Genomic DNA, 23,794 nt, shown 5'->3' on the forward strand with positions numbered 1-23,794 from the left:
TCAGCAATACTTTGATACATATGTCCCTTGTCCACAATAACAAATATTCCCAGTAAGTATCCTTTTAAATTCTACATCATTTGTGAATCAAATATAACATTTTCCCTAGGAAAGATGAATTCAGAATTCTTTTTTTTTTAATTTTTTTTTTAATGTTTATTTATTTTTGAGACAGAGAGAGACAGAGCATGAACGGGGGAGGGTCAGAGAGAGGGAGACACAGAATCTGAAACAGGCTCCAGGCTCCGAGCCATCAGCCCAGAGCCTGCCGCGGGGCTCGAACTCACGGACTGCGAGATCATGACCTGAGCCAAAGTCGGCCGCTTAACTGACTGAGCCACCCAGGCGCCCCAAGAATTCTTGAATACTTAGATAAACAAACCTCAAAGTACTTTGGACATAGGGGCACCTGGGTGGCTCAGTCAGTTAAGTGTCCGACTTCAGGTCAGGTCATGATCTCGCGGTTTGTGAATTTGAGCTCCGTGTCGGGCTCTGTGTTGACAGTTCAGAGCCTGGAGCCTGATTCAGATTCTGTGTCTCCCTCTCTCTCTGCCCCTTTGCCACTTGTATTCTGTCTCTCTCTCTCTTTCTCTCAAAAATAAATAAACATTAAAAATTGTTTTTAAAAAGTACTTTGGACATACAAGTATATTTTTGACAATTTTAAACATTTGATTGTCTATATTCTCCATATTGTCAATAGTGCTCTTCTATACATAGCATTTCATCAGAAATGATCAACCTAATCAATGCCATGAGATAAATTTGTCTCTTCCTCAGTACGAGAGTTATAATGTCAGAACCTTTGTAAGAGTCAAAATCGCCAATAGGAAAAAACCAAAAGTGACTAACACGGGCAGAAAGACACTTTCAGAAAAATAAGGAAAAGGTATTAAATACTGTATGTATTTTTAAGTGTCTTTCATTGGTTAGAACCACAGAATTTTTTAACTAGAAGGAATTATCATACTTAGTGGAGATAAAGGGATATAGATTGCCAAGACTTAGTTCCCAATACAGGATTCTTACTATCGTCCCATAATGTCTCCATAAATATATTATAAATATAAAGGCATGTTGGCCTTTAAATTGCATTTATTTTTCAAAAAAGGCACTGTCCCACCCAAGAGTATTCTGTTCACACACCCACAAAAGTTAAAATATTCTGCAGTTAATTTTACTCATTTTTAAAAATTTTTTTTAATGTTTACTTATTTTTGAGAGAGAGAGAGAGACTGGGGTGAGCAGGGGAGGAGCAGAGAGAGAGAGGGAGATACAAAATCCGAAGGAGGCTCCAGGCTCTGAGCTGTCAGCACAGAGCCTGATGTGGGGCGTGAACTCACGAACTGCAAGATCATGACCTGAGCCAAAGTCAGACACTTAACCGACTGTGCCACCCAGGTGCCTCTGCAATTAATTTTTAAATATTCATATAATATAATAAGCCATGATGGTTATTAGCAAATTAAATCTTAAAAGCAAGAGGTAGGGGAGACTGGGTGGCTCAGCTGGTGAAGCATCCAACTCTTGATTTCAGCTCAGGTCATGATCTCACAGTTTGTGAGATCAAACCTCACGTCAGGCTCTGAGCTGACAGCATGGAGCTTGGGATTCAAGCTGCTTGGGATTCTCACTCATTCTCTCGCTCGCTCGCTCTCTCTCTCTGCCCCATGCACACGTGTGTGCACTCTCTCTCATTCTCTCTCTCTCCAAAACAAAAAACAAAACAAAACAAAACAAAAAAACACCAAGAGTTAGATTTTGTGCACCACCTACTCTAATTTTGATGTTGGTTTTGTGAAAAATTCATTGTAAAGCTGGTGCTCATCCTGGCACACGTGAACCATAAAGGCACAGCCACTGCGAATCTGCAGGAAACAAACACACATCACCTACAGTTAAAGACACACAATGATTCCAGCACTTAGGAATAAAGCAAGTATCTTATTTGCAATGTGATTATGCATATATATTCATAAAAGTTATGCAAGAACAGAAAATGGTTGGTTTCCAAAGATTTACTGCCGAACATAAACATGGCTCATTTTTATTTTCTTTTGTCTTCTAAACTTTTGACAATGAAAATTACTTTTCTAGTTGAAAAGGGGGTATTTAATAAAAGAATCTTTATATATCTTTCTATAGTATGAATTAAAGTCACAAAACAAAAAAGCATTCTGCAGCAAAAGTGAAAACAAAATGGTCAGTATAAATCCACAAACTGTGATACTTCATCTTTAAAGGAATACTTGTTTGTGAATCTTCATTCTTCAAAAAATACATCAAAATGAGAATATTTTGACAAGTTGACTGCTAACGACTACACCAGATTTCTCTTAACTGAAAGAAAAATTCTCTAAGTTTGTTGATATGGGAACCAAAACTTATTTACCCACTTGTAGCTTCTAGAATACCAAAACATCTCAGAGGAAGGTTTAAACACCAAACAAAACTAGGAGAAACTTACCAAGGCACAATGATCTCTGTTGTTCTGGCTGGTTAACTCTGTTACAGTACAGGTGATACTAGGGCCTAAAAGAAGCTCCCGCTGGTCAAGGTAACACTGATGGATGTCATTCAGCAGTTGCTGGTATCTGATGAAAAGCAGATGGGATTGGCATACAAACTTCTGAGTTCAGGTATGCAAATTAAATCTGATCTTAAATCCCAGAAGTGGTTTCCAAACCCCTAAAGCTGTAAGGTCACTTCTCATTTGCCCACATTAAATACTACAAATATTTATGTATAAAAAGAAAAAACAAACCGTAATGAACTGTGGTTCAAAAGCTAGAACTTTTAAAGAAAGATTTATCTCCCAAGAGTAGAGAAAGATCTTACATCTATTGAAATTAAAAGCAAATTCTGCTTGGTGCGCCTGGGTGGCTTAGTCGGTTAAGCATCCAACTTCGGCTCAGGTCATGATCTCATGGTTCATGAGTTCAAGCCCCGCATTCGGCTCTTTGCTGACAGTGAGGAGCCTGCCTGGGATTCTCTCTCTCCCTCTCTCTCTTTCTGCCCGCCCCCCTCTCATAATAAATAAACAAACTTAAAAAAAGAAAAGAAAAGAAAATCCTGCTATGGGAAAAAGAGATGCCTTGCAAACTCACTAAGACACATCTACAACCTTATTCCCCCAAATAAGTAATGTGCTGCAAGGTTTACATAGCATGCAAGGTAACTGCTCAGAAAATATGAAGGACATAATAAACTTGGAAAAAGAGCACATCAAGAAGAAGGTCATTTGGAAAGTAAAGAAATTCTAGGTACTCACTCAGGTATTTTTTCAGATCGCTGTTCTATTTGTTCAATGATAGTCTGCAAAATAAAAATATATTAAAAATACATTTGTTTTAGTTATACTTTTAATTACTTCCTCATTTTAACAAATACAGGCTAATGTCAGGAAATCTGTAAATTCAAAAACGCTGAAATATAAAAATCACCTATAATACCACAAAATAACCACATTTAATATTTTAGGATATTCTTTCAGTTTTTTTGTAGATTATAGTTTCTATATATTTCTTTAAAAAAAACTAGAATTATATATTCAGCTTTATAATCTGCTTTCAAAAAATTAACACTTCAAAACATCATCCTACTCAACAATCAGATGAAAATGTACGGAAAGCCTTAGATAGTGCCTGGTATCTAGTAAACACTCAACGAATCACTTATTATTATTTAAAACATTACTTTCACAGCCCCCACGGCAAACGTACCATAAATCCAACATTCTGTTCGACATCTACATTGTATCCTGAGAAGAAAAGCCCAGTGGTTAGGAGTGAAGCTAGAGGGTCTGGGCGCCAGCTGCCCAAGAGTCCTCTGAGTCCAGGAGAGCTGGCTCCCGTCTCTTGACTTTCCACCTCCCACCGGGTAAAGCTGCTACAATAACAGAAAGTACTTCCCAGTCGGGGACGCCCAACACTGGCTCCAAAGAGATACTTTTAGGGGCTTTTGCTCCATTCTCCTAAAACGTTTCTGAAAAAGGAACTGATTTATATCCCTATCAGCAGAATTGTCTGCCTGACCAAATCCTCAAAAGCACTGACTGTGACACGTTAATCTGCCATTTTCTTGACCAAAAAAAATGCCAGCTAACCTTAAACTGCATGTATTCTCCACGGAGGCTATACAAGCACTCATATTTATTAATCGTTTGCATTCTCTTTGAGTAATCTGGCCACTTACAGTAGATATTTATCTTTCTGACTGACTTACAAGCACTCTTAGTATATTGAAAATATTAACCCTCTCACACTTATTTGTTGGAAACATTCTAGTTTCTGTTTTTCTGTGGCTGTTTAAAATTCAGAAAATTTAATTTTTTTTAATGTTTATTGTTGAGAGAGAGACGGAACACAAGTTGGAGAGGGGCAGAGAGAGAGGGAGACACAGAATCTGAAGCAGGCTCCAGGCTCTGAGCTGTCAGCACAGAGCCCGAAACAGGGCTCGAACTCACAAACCATTCATGCTTGAACTCACAAACCATTCATGACCTGAGCCAAAGTCAGACACTTAACCAATTGAGCCACCCAGGTGCCCCTGGAAAGTGTAATTTTTATATCACAAATCTTTTACTCCATAATTTTTTCCTGGTAATTTCTGCTAGTTATTTTTTTTTCTGCTTATTTTTACATTTAACTCTTTGGTTTACTGATAGTGTATTTTGGTAATGTTATAAAATGAAGACCTGACTTCTTTTTCCCCAAATACTTAGCAAATCTTCCCAATACTATGTAGAAAACTAGAACCCTTCCTCTTTAAGAAATTTATATACTAAGTTCTAGAATTTTCCATTCCAGTGATCCACTGATGAATTCTTGAATCAGTATCACTGTATTTTTCAAATTTTCCTTGTCTAATTAGTCTTGCTTATTTAGTATACCAAATGAATTTAAGCATTATCCAAAAAGAAATTCCATTAGAATTTTTGCTAACATTACATTTGACTAATAAATTATATTAGGAGGAACTGACATTTAAAAAATTAAGTCTCCTGAACCAGGAACAAGATAAGTTACTATTTATTCAGTCTTTTATGATTTTCTGTCCAGTTTTGCCATTTTCTTCCTCCTTGTATTTCCATTAAGGTTATTTGTAGATAAATATTCTATGCTCTCACTAGTATGTCAGGACTCCATCGCATGTATTAATTGGTTACCATTAGTAAATGGCAAGCAGAAAGGCCACTGAGAATTATAAAATCATTTTATATTCACCTACCCCACTGAGCTATATATCACACCTATCTATACCATTTCTTCTCTAATCAAATTTTTACCACTGGTATTCGACTACTAAGCAAAAGCAACCAATCAGGCACAATCTAAACCTCTTACCATCAATGAACCACCCTTCTCCTGTATCTTCTATAAATAAGACCAAGTTTCTCTTATTTCAAAAAACAAAAAACCCCTTTCAACTAACTCTGGGAGGGAAACAAGAAAGGGATTGAGTCAGTCAGCAAAAGTAGACTACTCTTTCTAATATCTTCACAAGGAACAGGAAAAAGATACATGTACCAGCTGGTCAACTGTATCTTGGCTATGTTATTAAATATGTAAATACTGACACACAGACCTACTTTCTACACCCTCCATTTCTAATCACTCTATCAAGGCAAATATTTAGCACATAAGTACCAGCCACTGTGCTAAGGAGAATAAGTAAGGCACATGTTCCCAACCTCAAGATTGGGAACAGCTTAATCAACCCCTATTTCTCATGGACTAGTGCAAAATCTTCTTTGTTGATCAGGCCTCCCTGTCTCAAATCTTGCTTCGCCATAATCCGTCTTCGAAGAGCATCCTTAAGCTAAAGAAATGGCAAATCTGACCAAATCATTCTCCTGTCTAAAATACTTCACCAGGGGGGCCTGGGCGGCTCAGCTGGTCAAGCGTCTGACTTCAGCTCACAGGCCATGGGTTTGAGCCGCGAATCATGCTCTGAGCTGACAGTGCAGAGCCTACTTGAGGTTCTCTCTCTCTCCCTCTCTCTGCCCTCCCCTCACTTGCACACATTCCCGTGCTCTCTCGCTCTCTCCCAAAATAAACAAACTTGAAAAAATTAAATACTCCACTAGCTCTCCGCTTGTCCTGAATTGGCATGACACGTGACGCCCCTTGTGAAACGATCTCTACCATCTTTCCTGTCTTTTTTTCCCCATCACACGTTACCAACGTCCTGTGTTCTGGTCACAAGTTACAGGCAGCTCTGCCAAAATAAGTGTGGCTACAACCATCCCTCTACGTGCCGTCTTCTCTGCATGAAGCACCCTTACCAATCCCCTCAAGCCTGCTATAAATCTGTGCTCCTTTCGGTCAAATATCACTTTCACCTAGAAACCTTCCCTGAGCATCACGGGAAGAGCTAAGTGTCTCCTGTTCTGTGCTCTTAAGGCACCTCTAAGGTACGCTACTGTAATGTGGAAAGACAGTGCCTACCTTTCATTTGTATTCATTTTCCTGGTATAAGCAAAAGGTCTAACATACAGCAGAGCCTCAAAGGGCTGGCTAAATAAACTTCATAGCAATATCCTATTTACGTCAATAGACTTACTCTGACTTTGGGAGCAGCAGCTCGAAATTTCACATAAAATAATGTGAAGGCATTGTCTGCATTGGGTACAGATGCAGGATCCTAGAGACACGGGGAAGGGCAGGGAAGGAAGATAATTAGCAACAAATAATCATTCCGAAAATATGACACCAACCATTTTAAATGGCTACTGCTGGGCCTGTATACCAACCAAAAGCTTACAGAGAAAAATCTCAAAGACAGATTACATATTAGTATTATTGCTACAAATGAGACATGCTTGGGTGGAACTGTCATCTCCTTCCTCTTCATAACTAAAATTTACCCTATGCTGCATGAATTTTGGTGGTAAACAGAGCTGAATTCAGATTCACACTCAGTCACTTACTGACAGCAGGATAATGGCCACATCACTGGACCTCTCGAAGATTCAGCACATCCATTAAATGCAGATTAGTCATAAAGGTGTTATGCAGCTCAACAGTAAGGCACTAGTTACTGGTACATTGTAGGTTCTAGCACTGATTAGCTATTCATTTCCTAAACTTATTCAAAATCTTACAAAACAGAAAAATTATATAGTCTGGCCTTCATGTCAGCTACGAACAATATGGACAGTAAAACACAACCCGAAAATCAGAGGCTTTGAACTAAAAGTTCAAGAAGATATTTCATGTGCTTTGAAAAGTAAGCTTAAAACATAAAATGCATAGTCTTTATGATTTTATTTTCTTATATGTTCAGTGAGCATCTTAGCTAGCTGCACTCTTAATTTTCTAACCTAACTCTCTGCTCATTTTCCACCTAGCATCTACTATGACCTGTAATTTGTTTGTTTGTTTCCTTCTTCGCTGATTATTTCTTCTGAATTATCCATGAGGGCAGGGACCTCGCTGGTTCCTTCTCACTATTGTACAGTTCCCAGTACAATACCAACCACTGAGAAGGCTCTCAATGAAAATACATTTGTTAAACACAGAAAATTAAATTATCTACCATATGTAAAAAAAAAAAAAAAAGACTCAAAGTATCCATCATATGTAATCCTACCCCTAAGACAGAACTAGTTTTATCATTTTGCTGTATTTCCAATATTTTCATGAAGATAAAATGTTTTAAGTGACAAATGGTTCGAACCTTATTGTTTACCAATAGTAATGAGTACTTCTCACATTATTAAATATTCTTTGAAAATAAGATTCTGATGAACAGATATAATACAGCCATTTTTTTCTATTCTAAATAAAACTGTGATGCGTAGTCCTATTTAACAAAATGTTTAAAAAAAAAAAGTTTCTAGAGGTACTAAGTACTAACCTTACATTTAAGATTATGGAAGGTAAATGAATGAATAAGAAAAGAAAAAGAAAAGAAAGGAACGACCTCACCAGTTAACTCACCCTTTTCAATAACTGACTGGTGAGGTTCTGTAGCGTGTTCACAGTGTATGTCTTCATGAGGTGCAAGGCTTTCGAAAGACACTGCTTAAACTTCAGCAAATATACAGGATAATCTTTAAAATGTGGCTATAAAGGAAAGGGAAAGATTTACAAAGAGGAAACAAACACTGGCCCAGCCAACTACGAAAACAAACCTGTCCTGAAAGTAAAGCTATATATGATGTTCAAAAGGTCTTATATAGACTGTAAGCTTGACGAAGACGAATACGGGCTTCTCCCCTAATTCCCCTTCAACCAAAAGTTCACTTTATGTCACTTCACTTTTACAAAAGACCTACAATAGTACCCGTTTTTGTTAACCAAAAGAAATCCAATGAGGATTTTCACTTTTATGAAATGGTAACTGCTTCTTCACTTTAGGACATTTTGATTTACAAAAGGTTTCATAGGAACATTCTGCTTTCAGATAGTGGGGAAAACCTGTACAGCTATAAATCCTTGGGGGATACAAGGAGGGTGATGAAATCAAAGGGCCTGTTCCTTTATTTCCTCCCAAGTAACACTTCCTGTTTCCAAAGAAGTATCTAGAACACCAGGAAGTCAAAAGCCTAAAAATCACCCATCCTTTTAGGTGGCTATACCTGTGTCAGCCAGGATCCCTTTCTGTTCCAGAGGTTGCCTCAGCAGCTGAAAGTACTTTTTTTACATCACTACTGACAATGACTAAGAATTTGCTACAGTTTTTCTTCAAGTATATTACAGATACCCTGTTTCCCTTCAGAAGAAATACTTTATAACATAGGAAGTAATATAATGTGAATGTTAAGATTTCTTAAAAACATACAGGAACAGGGGCGCCTGGATAGCTCAGTTAGTTAAACACCCAACTCTTGATTTTGGCTTAGGTCATGATCTCACAGTTCGTGAGTTCAAGTCCTGTGTCGGGCTCCATGCTGACAGCTCAGAGCCTGTTTGGGACCCTCTCTCTCCCTCTCTCTCCCTGCCCCCTTTCCTGCTTGTGCAGGCACACACACGCATGCACTTGCACTCTCTCTCAAAAATAAATAAATATACTTTAAAAAAAATACAAAAATATCATGACTTACATGAGATGAGATATATGTTATACAGTCATCTAACTTGGCCAGCATAGGTATAAATCCTTCACTATTAACAGACAATGTAGGAGAATTCAGTTTCTTTAAGGAAAAAAAAATTTTTTTTAATTCACAAAAAATATTCAGGCAAAAGTTGAAAATTATGTATTAGAATTAGCATACTTCCCTTTAGACTATAAGTTATACTAATGTCTTTACATTTTAAGAATCATCAAAGTATCCTCAAATATAGCCCATGTGTAATAATAAAGAAAGGACAAAAAAGTAATAGTGATTTAATTTAGTTTATTCCTAATGAGCTTTAAGGGGCTCTTCATAAATTTGCAAATATTTACATTACTGCATCGTACAATGTTATATTAACACATCAAGTACCTAGACTTCTCATTTTCTAGTACAACATACACAAATTTCCTACTTTCAAATAGTGGCGATTTTTTCAAGGTTAAAGGATTAACTAGCAGTCATACTATGTTTAGCAGTCATACTATGAAAGTAAAACAATATATAAGCAAAATATAAGTAAACGTTTAATGATTAAATATATACAAATAGCATAAACACAAGTAATATATATAATGTTTAATACTTAACATATAAAACTGTACATTAAGACATGAAACTATTTTACATACATGTTTTATATAAATATGAAAATGTAAATAAAGAAGTGTATGCAAAATATAAGTAAAACCAGTCAACTATTTTTTATCTTGATAGCTTAACAATGAACAATTTCCCCTTGCATTCCATTATTAACTGGTTACTAGTTTTCTATCTCTGTAGTAAACCATAATAATTATAATTAATTTAATACTTTTAGTCATTTATATGTAGTAATTATGATTAATTTATGAGCCGGGAAGACATAGGAATGTAATTTACACAGCAGTCTTAATTGAGACTATTACTTTGATATACAAGCATGCGTTATAAGGACTATACTCCAAACTAAACAGGAGATTATTTTAAAAAATATTTTGATTGCTAAGAGTAGCACAACCACAGCAAGATTTAAAATTTACTACTTCCTCTCACAATCTTTTCAGCTCACAAATAAAGATACTGTATTTGTGGTAACAGACAAAGGGATTTTAATAACAGTAATACAACTTAAGAGGAACTACTGTTTAAATCACATTTGAAAAAATCTGAACTGGTAATGATACCTACATGGGGTACAAGTAGGGATATCTATCTGCAAGCAAACTATTAAGTTAAAATATCACTCAAGTCAATTTATAAATTTAATGATTATATTCAGAAAGGAAAATACAAATAAAGTCACTAACTTTACAAAAAGTAAAAAAAAAAACAAAACCATGCTTACTGTGTTAATAGTTTCCAATTCATTAAAATAGGAAAGCTTTTGTTGAATGTTTTCTGCCAGATCAACAAGTTCCGACTTGCATTTTTTAAAAGAAAAAAATCAGTATAAGAACGTAAGAATCAACACTCCAGTCTCAAAATTACATTGAATACATTTATACCAGACATACAGGTTTATTTTAGACATAAGATTTTAGACTAATGCTCAAAGATTTCTGCAATCGTGGACAAATTAAGTGATGATTATTACAGCAACTTACATATCTTTTATAAAATAATAAATAATTCCCTTTTAAAAACACACAAAATATACAGAGAAGACTCAGATAAAGTGACTTACATGTTCTATCTTTAGATCATGAGTTTAAGTACAATCTAGATCAGTTCATCTTTTCATAAACCCCACCATTACTATAATCACTTTGCTTATTTGAAAAGTGTCAATCAAGAGTGGACGGGTCAAACTAATGTATCGTCTTCATTCTGAAACTGTACTGAGACTTAACAGCTCAAAACATAGGCTTGCCTTGCCACATTCATGTGAGCTTATTTAGAATACAAACAAGCTGGCAATGTCATAATGTGCATGCTTAGCACAAGGCCTCATACAGAGCAGAGTTCAATACATACTTGGAGAAATTAAAGAGATCAGAATTAAATTCTATCCATCTATTTAAAAATAAAACGTTAAGTATAATCACTAGCCCTCTCCCCTACTCCAAATTACCTGTTCTTTTAGGAGCTGTTCACAGGCTTCATGTAGCGTTCCTGTCTTATTGGACACAAAAAGATACTGTTTCTGCAATGATTCCAGATGCTGAAGAGCACTGTTTACATCATTCAATATAGCATCACACTGCTCCTGAAACCCAGACAAGTAATCCCTCATCTGTCTAGAAAACAGAACCAAAAGGGGATTGGCAATAATATTTTCCCCCAATAAGCAGAGTCAATAAACAACAAAGTCTCATTTTTCCCCAAATGCTTGAATCTCAGGAGAAGAGTCGACCTACTCACTGAAGTTTATTATATTCAGAAAGGTGCCAAAAATTATGTTAACACCTTTTCCAAAACTTAAGAGGAAAAAAAATCACTGAAACAATGAGCAACAAAAGGAATCAGCCTTAAAGCCACAAGCTGGCTTTTCACATTTAAGGCAATAAATCGCCAACTCAACTTTCAAAGACTGGGACACTAGGGCCAACCCGGGGTATTAAGTAGGTCAATCTCTCAGGTCACTTAATGTCTTTGAGAGACGGTGTGATGTCATGGAAAGAATTTTGGACTTGGAATCAGAAGACCTGAGTCACTGAGTCATATTAGGAAAGTCACTTAGTATTTTCAGGCTTCAGTTTGCACATTTGTAAAATAGGAATAATATAATACCTTTCTTCACATAACTGCTATAAAGATTAACTGAAATCACACATCAAAGAGCCTAACACATTACCTAGCAGTAACCATCACTTAATAAATGTTAAATAAATGCAATTATTCAATCCACAGTCCCCAAATCAGCTCGACACTATGCACCATCATTTCCCCTATGCTATCAACATACACAAACAGAACAACATAGTTACACCCAATCTAGGTGGGCATCCCCAAAATCTCTTGGGTCACTACTTCGAAAGAAAAGCAATAAACATCTCTTAGAGTTCCTATAAAATTCCCACTTGAACTCAAACCTTCCTAGAGTTCTCTAAAAACCAATGTGTGCACCTCCTAACCTATTAATTATGATACAACTATTTGTTTAAATCACACAACTTATCTCAAGCTCTTCTTAAAGAAAATGTTGCTGTTGGAGTTTTCTTTGTATCTTAATTTCGTTTAAAGATACAGATTATGAAATGCCGCAGATGACTGTGATCTAAAAGTTAGGGGACACCTGGGTGGCTCAGTTAAGTGCCTGACTTCGGCTCAGGTCATGATCTCACGGTCAGTGAGTTCCAGTCCCATATCGGGCTCTGTGCTGACAGCTGAGAGCCTGGAGCCTGCTTCAGATTCTGTGTCTCCCTCTCTCTCTGACCCTCCCCCACTCATGCTCTGTCTCTCTCCATCTCTCAAAAATGAATAAACGTTAAAAAAAAAAAAAACTTAAAGTTAGGTTAGCCAACAAACTCAAGAGCCACATACCTATATTTAGTTTCTTCATCCTGATCCATCTGAGTTTGTAGCTTTGCAAACCATGAGAAAAACTAGAAAAATAGAGAGTATTACATTGTCAACAAAACTAAAACAGACAAAATGGAAAGTGGCTACAGGCTAAACAGCAAGTCAAAAGGGTAGACACTACCTAAGTCTTACTGTTTGTGGTTCAGACATTAATAATTATTTTTAAGCCAGGAGATGATCATTTAATTCCATAGGCAATATCTACATGCTAGCAAAGCAAAGGATATTAAAATCATTGGCCACATCCAGAGTCAAACAAAGATAAGGGTTAAAGGTACAGAATATAAAAAATATATATTCTTTCCTAAGAGGCTAATGCCTATTTGCTACATTGCTAAATTTGAATAGGTAACATAGGGCTTTGGATCAGTGTTAATATTAATGTTATCTAATAAGGATTATAAAAATATAACTTTTGAAATAATATAACAGAGTGACTTAACAACATGGGACTTCTGTATTAGCTAAACCTGGGTTTGGATTCTAGCCCTACCATCTAAGTCGTGAAAAATATCTATTATTAAAAAGAGGTGGAGGGCACAGTCTATTAAGCATCTGACTTTGGCTCCGGTCACAATTTCAAGGTTTGTGAGTTCAAGCCCTGCGTCAGGCTCCACTCTGACAGGACAGAGCCTGCTTGGGATTCTCTCTCTCTACCTCTCTCTCCACCCCTCCCCCAATTGTGCTTTCTCTCTCTCTCAAACTTTAAAAAATAAAATAAAATAAATAAAAAGAGCTAAAGATTGACCTTATACAAGCATGAAGGATAAAAATGTTTTATAGCTTGATCATTGTGGGAGTTAAATTTGTCAAAACTCATCAAACTATATACTTAAAATGGATATATTTTATATTGTGTAAATTATAACTCAATATACAAGTTTTTCAAAAAATTTACAGAAAAATACGCGGGTACAAATTTAGCCCAGATTTTTTTTTTTTTTTTCCAAATAGTCCAAATAAGTTCACAGACAGGGTGCAAGGTTATGCTCCACAATTCTCAAGTTGGATCTGAAGTCAAGGGTATGCTTCATTCTCTCCAGATATTAGGCTTGCCAAGTGCCTTAGCTATCATTCACTGAACTCTGACTGTGTGCCTGCCAAACACTGTATGCATTATCTAATTTTCAGAAAAATCCCATGAGATAGGTATATAATCATCCTTGTTTTGCAGATTCAAAAACTAAAGGCCTCAGAGGATAAGTGATTTGCCTAAACTCACAAAGATGGTAAGTGATGGAGAAGGTGACTTTCAGATCCAGGCTGGCCTAACTCAAGAGGTGGAGCTCTTTTTCACTTTGCCACACTGCCTCGACTTCCTAGATCTGCAATTCAGCAGGCTTGCTTTTTGTTTTCCTTGGTAAATGCCTCAGCTCTGATTTTTATACAGCAGAAAGAAGACGGAAAAAAGTGACGGAAGAAACTGCTATATATTCAGGTTTATGATTAGGAATAAATAGCCATCAGGGGAAGACTGATTACACATGCAAATTTTAAAAAATAACTGTAAGGGGTTCACCTAAAGAGAATCTTTAGGTTCTTAAAAAAGAAATTACCTAGCAACAAGCAGAGGGGGGTGTATGTGTGTGCACGTGCGTGTATGTGCACACACACATGCGTGCTAGGGAGACCCACTGACATAAGCAGACACTGGGGGAGGCCAAAAGTGCATGAAACATTAAAACCTTAATGATGAGCTATCAACATCCAAAGTTGGAATATCATATCTTTATCTGTATCACAAATACAATTGGGCAACAGGTTTATTTAAAACACTCACAGAGGTATCTGGGTGGCTCAGTCAGTTGAGCGTACGACTTCGGCTCAGGTCACGATCTCACAATTTGGGAGTTGAAGCCCCACACCGGGCTCACTGCTCTCAGTGCAGAGCCCACTTCAGAACCCCTGTCCCCCTCTCTCCCTGCCCCTCCCTTGCTTGTTTTCCCTCTCCCTCTCTCTCGAAAATAAATGGAACATTTTAAATAAATAAGCAAATAGAAATAAGTAAAAATAAAACACTTACAAAACAACCACAGCTAACACAAAATCGAGAATGTTCTAGAAAGATCTGATGTTAACTGTATCTTCAAAGGTTTAGAACTTTTAACAAGGACACTTTTTCATTAGCCCTGTCGTGACATCTTTAAAATAATCAAGCATCCTTAGAAACAACAATGCCATTCACCTGCTGTGCAGTTTCAATTCTCTCTTCTTCCATTTCTAAGGAAATGAAACCCTTCAAGAGAATGTCTTCTGTAGATTCAGGTACTATTGAAGGCTCTGCAGCAGGCAGCGACTGGGATGTTAAACTGCACAAGTCTTCAAGTGGAAGCTTCAAAAAAAAAAAAAAAAGAGCCACAGAGATTATTTAAATAACGTGAAAATTCTCTAAACTCTTGACTGTTATTATTCCATCTCACTTGTTTCGGAAGATCATTTGAGGCTAATAACTGCCATATGACAGTAACACTTACAGCTAGGCTCTTTCTATTAAATGCTAGCCTCAAAACGTAAACGTAATACGGTTATTGCACCGAGAGTCAGGTATGATTTTTGAGTTGCCCTTCTAATACTGGCAGTGAATCTGTGCTAATCAACACACGTTTTCTTACTTGAACCTCATGAACTGGCACCAAAGGCAAAAACCTGTATGCTGTTGAAAGTAGCTTGCCTTTCCCAGGATCTAACAAAAGAGCCTGGCCTCATTAATGCTTGCCAACAGAAAATAAATCACACCCAAGAATTAACTATCAATAAACATGACCTCCTTCTGCCATTTCTACCATTGGCACACTTCGCCCACACCTTCTTGGTGGTAAATTCTGAAACTGTAACTGAGGAGAAACCATCTCAGAACTCCCCGTCGGTTTCGAAAGACCCCCTCAGAAGGCCTCATTTTGACACCATCAAATACTTTGACCTACAATGCTTTCCAGTTCTCCACTACTAAAGATAGCCTAGGTGTTAATTTACCTATAAGTCACACAGACGTACTAATTTTAGACCTCAAATAAAGGGAGTGTGGATGAAGGATGAGGTAAAAAGGCCTAAATGTTTCAATTCCAGTTTTTAGTCCTTAGGGCATAACATTTAAGGCCCATCTACAGAAAATTTTGACCCAGGGCCTTAGGAAATTGCCCCTGTTTTTCCAGACACAAGGATTTCTTCTGAAGACAGGCTTTTATCTTCAAAGCTTAAAAAAAAGCCAGATGAACAATGCACCATCACTAATTTAGAAATACAACCCTTTGGGGCGCCTGGGTGGCTCCGTCAGTTAAGTGTCCGACTTCGGCTCAGGTTATGATCTCACAGTTTGTGGGTTCAAGCCCCTTGTCGGCCTCTGTGCTGACAGCTCAGAGCCTGGAGCCTTCGCCTCTCTCTGCCCCTCCCTCACACTCTTGTCTCTCTCTGTCTCTTAAAAATGAATAAAACTTTTTAAAAAATTAAAAAGAAAAAAATTAGAGAGAAATACAACCCTTTAAAAACAGGCTTTAAAAAATTTTTTTAATTTTATAGACAGAAATAAGTGCGTTGGGAAGGAGCTGAGGGAGGTAGGGGGAGGGGGGGAGAGGGAGAGGGAGAGAGAGAGAGAGAGAGAGAGAGAGAGAGAGAGAGAGAACCTCAAGCAGGTTCCACACTCAGCACAGAGCCTAATGTGGGGTTCAATCCCACAACCCTGGGATCATGACCTGGGCCAAAATCAAGAGTCAGACATCCACTCAGGCACCCCCAAAATAGGCGTTTCTGTCCTGAGTTCAAGTGGGGCTATACCTTCTGGCATGGGGAAGCGTGTTATGGTCCAGCCTGGTTTGAACACTGCTCCTGCTCACTTATAAGCTGTGTGACGATGGGCAAATTACCTAATGCTCCTAATCCTCGATTTCTTTTCTGCAAAATAGGAACTACAATATCTGTATCCTGAAGCCACTAGGGAAAAAAGAAAACACGGGTGTGGGAAAACAGGCTTCCTGAACTGCTGGGAAGCTGCAGACCAAAAAAAAAATGTTCAGCAACATCCTCAATCTGCCTCCTCCCCACAAATGACTCTGACTCAAGAGCCAGGAGGTCATGAGTAAACATAAATACCTCTTATTAAGGGTATCACCTGTTCATGTAACCCTTCCTGAATGGTGACATAATCCTTCAATATAAAAGGACTATGGCACACGAAGAATTAAGTTTCTCAAATCCAGTGAGAATCTATCTGGAGTCCAAAGCGTCATCAGCAACCGTGTGCTGCCACCAGGGGTTCGGAAGGTAAAAGGGCCTAATTATTTCATTTCAATTCCAGCTCTTAGTCTGGAGGCAGAGGAAGCTGTGCTAAGTCACACTACTCCTGCTCTGTGGAGCCATCCCAGTTACCACAACAAGCCGCCTCCTCGGAGAGGGGGGAGGTAACCCACCAGAGACAATACTACATGTATTTAGCATCATGCTTGTCACACAGTAAACACTCAATAAATCTAAGCTACTGTCATTTATCCTTTTATTATTATCCCTATTTATGAGCAATAACAGAGTAAGCAAATCTATAAATCAGAATCGATAGTGCTCTTGGGGAAAGAATAGTCCTTAGGCTATCTTTTTTTTTTAACGTTTAAGTGTTTATTTTGAGAAAGAGAGCATGCACACTCATGCGTATGCATGCGTGCAAGTAAGGGAGGGGCAGAGAGAGAGAGGGAGAGAAAGAATCCTAAGCAGGCTCCAAACTCAGTGCAGAGCCTGACGCAGAGCTCAATCTCACGACCGCGAGATCATAACCGGAGCCAAATTCAGGAGTCGAGTGCTTAACCAACTGAGATACCCAGGCACCCCCATAAGCTATCTTTGTAAAATTGGATTTCATTAGTAGTAAAATTTACTTCTATTCAGACTGTGACAAAAGTCAAACATGTCATGCGATCCTCAATGTTCACACAATAGCTAAGGGGGAAGGAGAGGTGGGTCAGGCTCAGATTTGAAAACATACCAGAAAGCACCGGGAGACTGGGCTAAGGTAAGGAAAGCTGGACAGAGTGCTGCTGCAATGTGCTCATCAGTACATTCAAGACAGGTAAAGACTCAGTGAACTTGAACACAGTGCACTAAAATCACCCAATAAGAAACATAAAGCGGAAACAGGGTGAATAAATAAAAACCAAACACAATATCCAAGAACACGGAGATGGCATCATATTACCTAGTACATGTATAAATAGAATCCCAAAAGGAGAGAGAACAGGGTAGAAAAAAAATTTTTTAAAAGATAATAGTTGAAACATTTCCAATAAAAGACAGCAAACTACAGTTCTGAGAAGCTCAGAGAATCCCAAGCAGAATCAATCTCTCTCTCTCTCTCTCTCTCTCTCTCTCTCACACACACACACACACACAAATACACATGTACACACATGATATTCAAACTCCTAAAAATAAAGTTTAAAAAAATATGCTAGAAGACATAGGAGAAAAGACATATTATATACAGAAGAATGAAGAATTAAAAGAATTACAACAGACTTCTCACCAGAAATTAAACAAATCTTTTAAGAAATAAAAGAAAAAACCATCAATCCAGAATTCGTAATCTAGCAGAGTATCTTTTTTAAATGAAAAGGGCTGTTTAAACAAAGCTGAGAAAATGCATTTCCAACAGTCTTGTACTACAAGAAATATTAAAGGCAGTTCTTCAAAAGCAGATGGAACATAATACCAGATGGAAAAATGGATATTAAAAACAAGCCAACAAAAAAACTAAAGGCTCTAGAAATAGTTAAAATAAAAGCAAATATGGTAATTTTATTTATTTTTTTTTTAATTTTTTTTTTTTAACGTTTATTTATTTTTGAGACAGAGAAAGACAGAGCATGAACGGGGGAGGGTCAGAGAGAGGGAGACACAGAATCTGAAACAGGCTCCAGGCTCTGAGCTGTCAGCCCAGAGCCCGACGCGGGGCTCGAACTCATGGATCGCGAGATCGTGACCTGAGCCGAAGTCGGCAGCTTAACCGACTAAGCCACCCAGGCGCCCCGATAATTTTTTTTATTTTTAATCACTCAGAAAGATAAATGTCAAAAGCAAAAATATATCAGGCTCAGTCAGTTAAGCGACGACTCTTGATTTTGGCTCAGGTCAAGACCTCATGGTTTGTGAGTTGAAGCCTCCAGTTGTTCAGGCTCCGCACTGACAGCACAGAACCTGCTGGGGATTCTCTCTCTTTCTCTCTCTCTGTCTGCCCCTCCCCTGCTCGTGTACTCTCTCTCAAAATAAATGAACGTTTAAAAAAATATTTATCTTCTAATTTACTTTACAAAACAAAATCATATGAAAACTCCAGATACTTGAGAAGGTAGTGTAGATATTCCAGACAAAGTCTGTAGTCTAGATGTTGTGAGTAAACATGATCACGTGAATATATGAAAAAACATTCTATTTGGTTACTTCATGTACAAATACTAACTACTTTTCAAGCATGAGGACTTTTAAATACCAGAAGCAGAAGGAGGCTTCCCGTCCTGTTCCCTTGTACTCACTAATACAAAACCATTTTCTCTCAAACCAAGCAAGCGAGAAGCCACATTAACTGAAACAACTACTTTTTTTTTTTTTAATGTTTATTTATTTTTGAGAGACAGAGTGTGAGCGGGGGAGGGACAGAGAAAGGGAGACACAGAATCTGAAGCAGGCTCCAGGCTCTGAGCTGTCAGCATAGAGCCTGACGCAGGGCTCGAACTCACGAACCGTGAGGTCATGACCTGAGCCAAAGTCGGAAGCTAACTGACAGAGCCACCCAGGCGCCCCCAACTGCAACTAATTCTAAGAAACAATTTTTTAAAGAAACAAAACAAGTTACTTTTTAAAAGAGAATGAAAAACTGGCCCCATTAGGTACATTTCTTCAGCTGTCTTCTTTTCTTAAAGCACCTGGAATAGAATGGAAAAGCAAGAAGGGGTGTGCTGGGGTCACAAACTTTCCTGTTCTGACCTCTCATTCACTCCTGCCTCTCCTGGCTGGCTCGGTCAGTAGAGCATAGACCCTGGATCTCAAGAGTCGTGAGTTCGAGCTCAAGCTCCATGTTGGGTGCAGAGATTATTTAAAAAAATAAATAAGTAAAAAAACTGACTCTCATTAACTCATTCACTCCTCAGTCCTCTGGCATACTATACCGTGCTAGCTTCCAGATGGAGCATTTACCATCAGAGAGAAGAGCACAAATCTAGGTACCTAACTGTCAGTCCTAGAGAGCTATTGTATAGTTATGCAAATGGTACGTTAACATATTAAATAATAATTATAATAAACAATCAACCTTGCCTGACCAGCTAAGCAGGTCCAGGAAAAAACCAAATACACCTTTCTCTCCCGAACTTTATTTCTTGTACATTTCCGGGTTGGAGAAAATCACTTTCATAATCTAAACAATTCATTCCCTAAATGAAACCTGATGTTACTTTCTCTGTTTGAAGCAAATCATTGAAGACGTATAGATGGAATCTCAGAACCTTCAAGGCACTTAACGTTTTCTTTTCTTACCTTTGGTCTGAGTGACACCTATACCAGCATAGGATCACAAGATTCTAATCTACTCTTTCAAGTTATCAATCATGTGGGGAGAAAAGCATATGAATAATACAGTACTTACAGCTCGCTTGCCATGTGCACTTAACATACATGATTTCACTAAATTCTCACAATCACAACCCCTCATCAGACAGTAAGTATATTATAATCCCCATTTTTTAAAGAAAAAAACAGGCTCAGAGAAGTTAAATATACTAAGAACACACAGTCTTTAGGAAAACAAGTTACAATTCATTTCAGGTAAATTTCAGGGTTAATTATTGCGGCATTTATTAAGAACTACTAAATTCAGCAGAAAGCAAAAGGCCCTCACTACTAAAACAGATGAATCTTGGCTGCAAGAAGCCAGTCTACCTAATATTCTACTTCAAATTCTTTTATCTAACACCAAAAAAAGAGAAAGATATAACTTCTTTCCAAAATATGACTAGTTCCTCTTCGTAAAAGAGAAAGATATTTTCTAAAAAAGTTAACAGCTTTACGGGATTTACTGAAGCATCAGCTGGCCTTTTGCTATTCAACTAACTTGCTCAGTGCCAGCTGTTCAGGAAGTAATTTATCTTGTGAGAACTGTGAAACACTGCAGAAAATCCTTTACAGATACACTGTTTGGAGAAAATAAAAACTGAGCCATTCTTTTTTCAGCACCAGTGTTCAGAGTGGTAACAGACAGGGGAACCTGGGTAGCTCAGTCGGTTGGTATCCGACTCTTAATCTCGGCTCAGGTCATGATCTCACAGTTCAGTTCGTGTGTTGGGTTCCATGCTGACAGTGCATGGAGCCTGCTTGGGATTCTCTCTCTCCCTCCCCCCCCCTCCCCCCGCCTCTCTCTCTCTCTCTCTCTCTCTCTCTCTGTGTGTGTGTGTGCGTACCCCTCCCCCACTTGTGCTTACGCTCTCTCTAGAAATAAACATTAAAAACAAAAAAAGAGTGGTAACAGATAAAAAAATTCAATTCCAGTCTTCCCATCAGACATAGAAACACTTTTAGTAAAGGGAAACAAGGGCTACAGATAGCTGAAAAACAATGATCCCCCTGACAGATGCCCCAGACAGGAAGATAAAGGCCATTTCATTCTCACAGAAATCCCATACGTACACTGCATATACCAGAACACCTTCACTCAACCCTTGAACCTGTCAAGCTCATCTCCCACCTGTGACTTTGCATTGCTTTTTCCTCCACCTGGAAGGTTACTTCTCTAATCTTTGCAAGGCTGGCATTTTGTTTTCCACCATGAGTTCTCGCCTTAGACTGTCACTTTCTTAGAGAGGCTTCCTTCCTTGCCTAGAGCATACCTCAATCCCTTTCCGTCATACTATCTTGTTTTATTTTCCTTATACCATGGGTCATTGTCTGAACTTACCCTGTTCTTTTCTACAAGCTCATGATCACAATTATGTTAGCTCCATGAAGCTAGGGAGCTTGATTTGCTTATCTTTCTATTCTCAATTCCTAGCCCAGAACAGGCACAAAATATATGTTAAACAACTGCATGAGATTAATGTGGATACTATGCTGCATAAATATGAAAAAAAAAAAAAAATAGGATGAAAACGAAAGATTCCATTTACTTCACTCCAAAACCTTTCCTTTGTGTTCAACGAGAATAGTAATAGTTTATGAGCTAAGACAATAAAAGCAAATTGGGTTACTTTTCTTGTGGACTATGTTCCCCACAGGTGCTGTGATGCCCAAGCATCCTGCTTCTGTAACAGGCCAAATCAACTATAACCGGACTGGAACATTTATAGAGCAAACAACTTCTGTTATCCAAAGCATAAAAGACTTTGATAGCCAAGTCAAAGAAATTTCCACCTGTTTCCTCGTTTATTTCAACATTGCATCCTACAGGTGAACAGAGAAACCCAAGAAAGAACACCTGTATTTTATGGCAGAGGACGTTGACAGTGAAAGTGAACTTTCAAAGTTCTTACTCTCTAAAACTTGAGGGTAGAAAAAAATAGTTTAAGTCTCTAAAAACAATCCACCTTTGGACACAATCCCAAATCCTGTAAAATGACTGCTTCCAACATTAAAAAAAAAAAAATCATTATTAATAAAACAATAATCCTAAACCTGGCCCTCAAACCAGAAAAAAGTCTGTCCATCTGACAATTCATAAGATGTTCTTTTTGATACTGTAACTACTTGAACTGAATTGCACAAGCGATAACATGCATAACAACCCAATAATAACTAGGATTAAAAACACTGACACCACCGAAAGCCAGCATTACCTAATAATGTACTGACCCAGCTTTCAAAGAAAATTCTTTTCTATTGCTCGGCTACAGGTCAGATAAATCGATCTCCCATAATCTGCACTTGATGGAGAGCTCATTGCTCTGTGTGCGCTGAATGAAACCCTCACTCGGAATCAAGTTTTTGTCTCTCCAAGTGCCCCATGGAAAAAAGGAAGCTGGGTTATCCACTAAGGCGGTAAATGAATACTAATAAGGAGGTTGTCCTGAAGCAAAGCACTTCGGGGGTCGGTGCCCTCTCCCGGGAGATGGTGGGCAGCAGGATTATGCCTCAGCTGACAGCACGGATACCTGGGGCAAGACGCCCACGGCAAGGCTCCCAGCCAACCGTCCCACACCGCAGGCGGAGGGCTGGGTGCCCGCCAACACCAGCCACTGGACGCCCCCGCAGTCGTCCCCGTGCGAGAGTAGAGTTGGCGGTCGCCGGCAGAGCCAGGCCTGACAGCCCGGGAGGGGGAGGCGCCTCTCCCACCGGAGCCGCCACCGTGGCCGGGGAGGAGGGAGAAGAGACCGCGGGCAAGAGTCTGCAAGGCCGGGGCCCACCGGCACGCCGAAGAAGCATCCCAGCTCGCTTTGTCGCCGCCCCAGCCCAGTCCCAGCCCGTCACCTCACCTCGGCCGGCACAGGCAGGTTCTCCACCGCCGCCTTCAGCTCCAACACCGAGTCCGTCTGCCTGTCGGTCAGCGGCGCCGTCGTGTCGGGTCTCCGATCCCAGAGAGCCAGCTTCTCCCGAGCGCCCCGCTCTGCCGCCGCCTCAGGCGGCAGCAAGAGCGCCGCCTCCGCCATCGCCGCCGCCCCTGCGGCCCTCAACAGCAGCGGGGTGGAGGGGACCCCGACAGACAGGCCCTGGCCACTTCCGGGGGAGCCGGGGCTTCCAGCAAGGCACCGGCGGCGGGGCGGAGCGGAATACCCCGACTCCGGAAGTGCTTCTACAGTGTGTGTGGGCGGGACCGAGACCAGAACAGACGTGGCTCTAAACGGGGTACAAATATTTCCGGTTGGGAAGGCGTAGAGGGAGAAGAATGTGGGCCCTGACGGAAATAGATGTGCCCCTACCGGAAGTCTCTCCCTCACCTTCAATAACTTTATTGTAATGTGTGTTCAGGTTATTGACAATTGAGCTACGTGACCCTGCCGGCAGAGGTCCTCCTGGGCTCCCGGATCTACTCACTGCTTCTGCTCACTGCCGAGTAGTCTGGGTGGGGTATGCGGTCTCTGATTTCCGTGGAGACATGTGACAGCTTCCACCGCCTAGATCACGATCACAGTATAAAAGTTTCCAACATCCAGCAAGAAAGCCAACTTCAGAAAACACATAAGAATTCAAAAGATTTCTGAATATCAAACACCATTAATAATACTAGATAACTGGAAACAACCTAAATGCCCAACATTGAAGAAC

General features: G+C 39.1%; 1 protein-coding gene across 2 annotated transcripts in view; it reads right to left on the bottom strand.

Annotated features, from left to right (window-relative positions):
* COG3 (component of oligomeric golgi complex 3) overlaps window positions 1-23,320 on the bottom strand; it is a 69,285-nt gene extending 45,965 nt beyond the window's left edge. Inside the window, exons 1-11 of one of the 2 annotated variants that reach the window (XM_042921368.1) lie at window positions 23,005-23,320; window positions 14,754-14,900; window positions 12,530-12,591; window positions 11,118-11,283; window positions 10,392-10,466; window positions 9,050-9,142; window positions 7,944-8,069; window positions 6,565-6,645; window positions 3,272-3,315; window positions 2,468-2,594; window positions 1,777-1,868 (exon numbers count right to left, since the gene is read on the bottom strand). In XM_042921368.1, coding sequence (XP_042777302.1) covers window positions 1,777-1,868; window positions 2,468-2,594; window positions 3,272-3,315; window positions 6,565-6,645; window positions 7,944-8,069; window positions 9,050-9,142; window positions 10,392-10,466; window positions 11,118-11,283; window positions 12,530-12,591; window positions 14,754-14,900; window positions 23,005-23,178 — 1,187 coding nt within the window. In that variant the 5' untranslated portion in view covers window positions 23,179-23,320. The remainder of the gene's footprint in view (window positions 1-1,776; window positions 1,869-2,467; window positions 2,595-3,271; window positions 3,316-6,564; window positions 6,646-7,943; window positions 8,070-9,049; window positions 9,143-10,391; window positions 10,467-11,117; window positions 11,284-12,529; window positions 12,592-14,753; window positions 14,901-23,004) is intronic. The other variant, XM_042921299.1, reaches the window with a different exon arrangement.
* Window positions 23,321-23,794: the final 474 nt, after the last annotated feature.

The sequence above is a fragment of the Panthera leo genome, chromosome A1 (genome assembly GCF_018350215.1).
Source record: "Panthera leo isolate Ple1 chromosome A1, P.leo_Ple1_pat1.1, whole genome shotgun sequence".
Taxonomy (NCBI): domain Eukaryota; kingdom Metazoa; phylum Chordata; class Mammalia; order Carnivora; family Felidae; genus Panthera; species Panthera leo.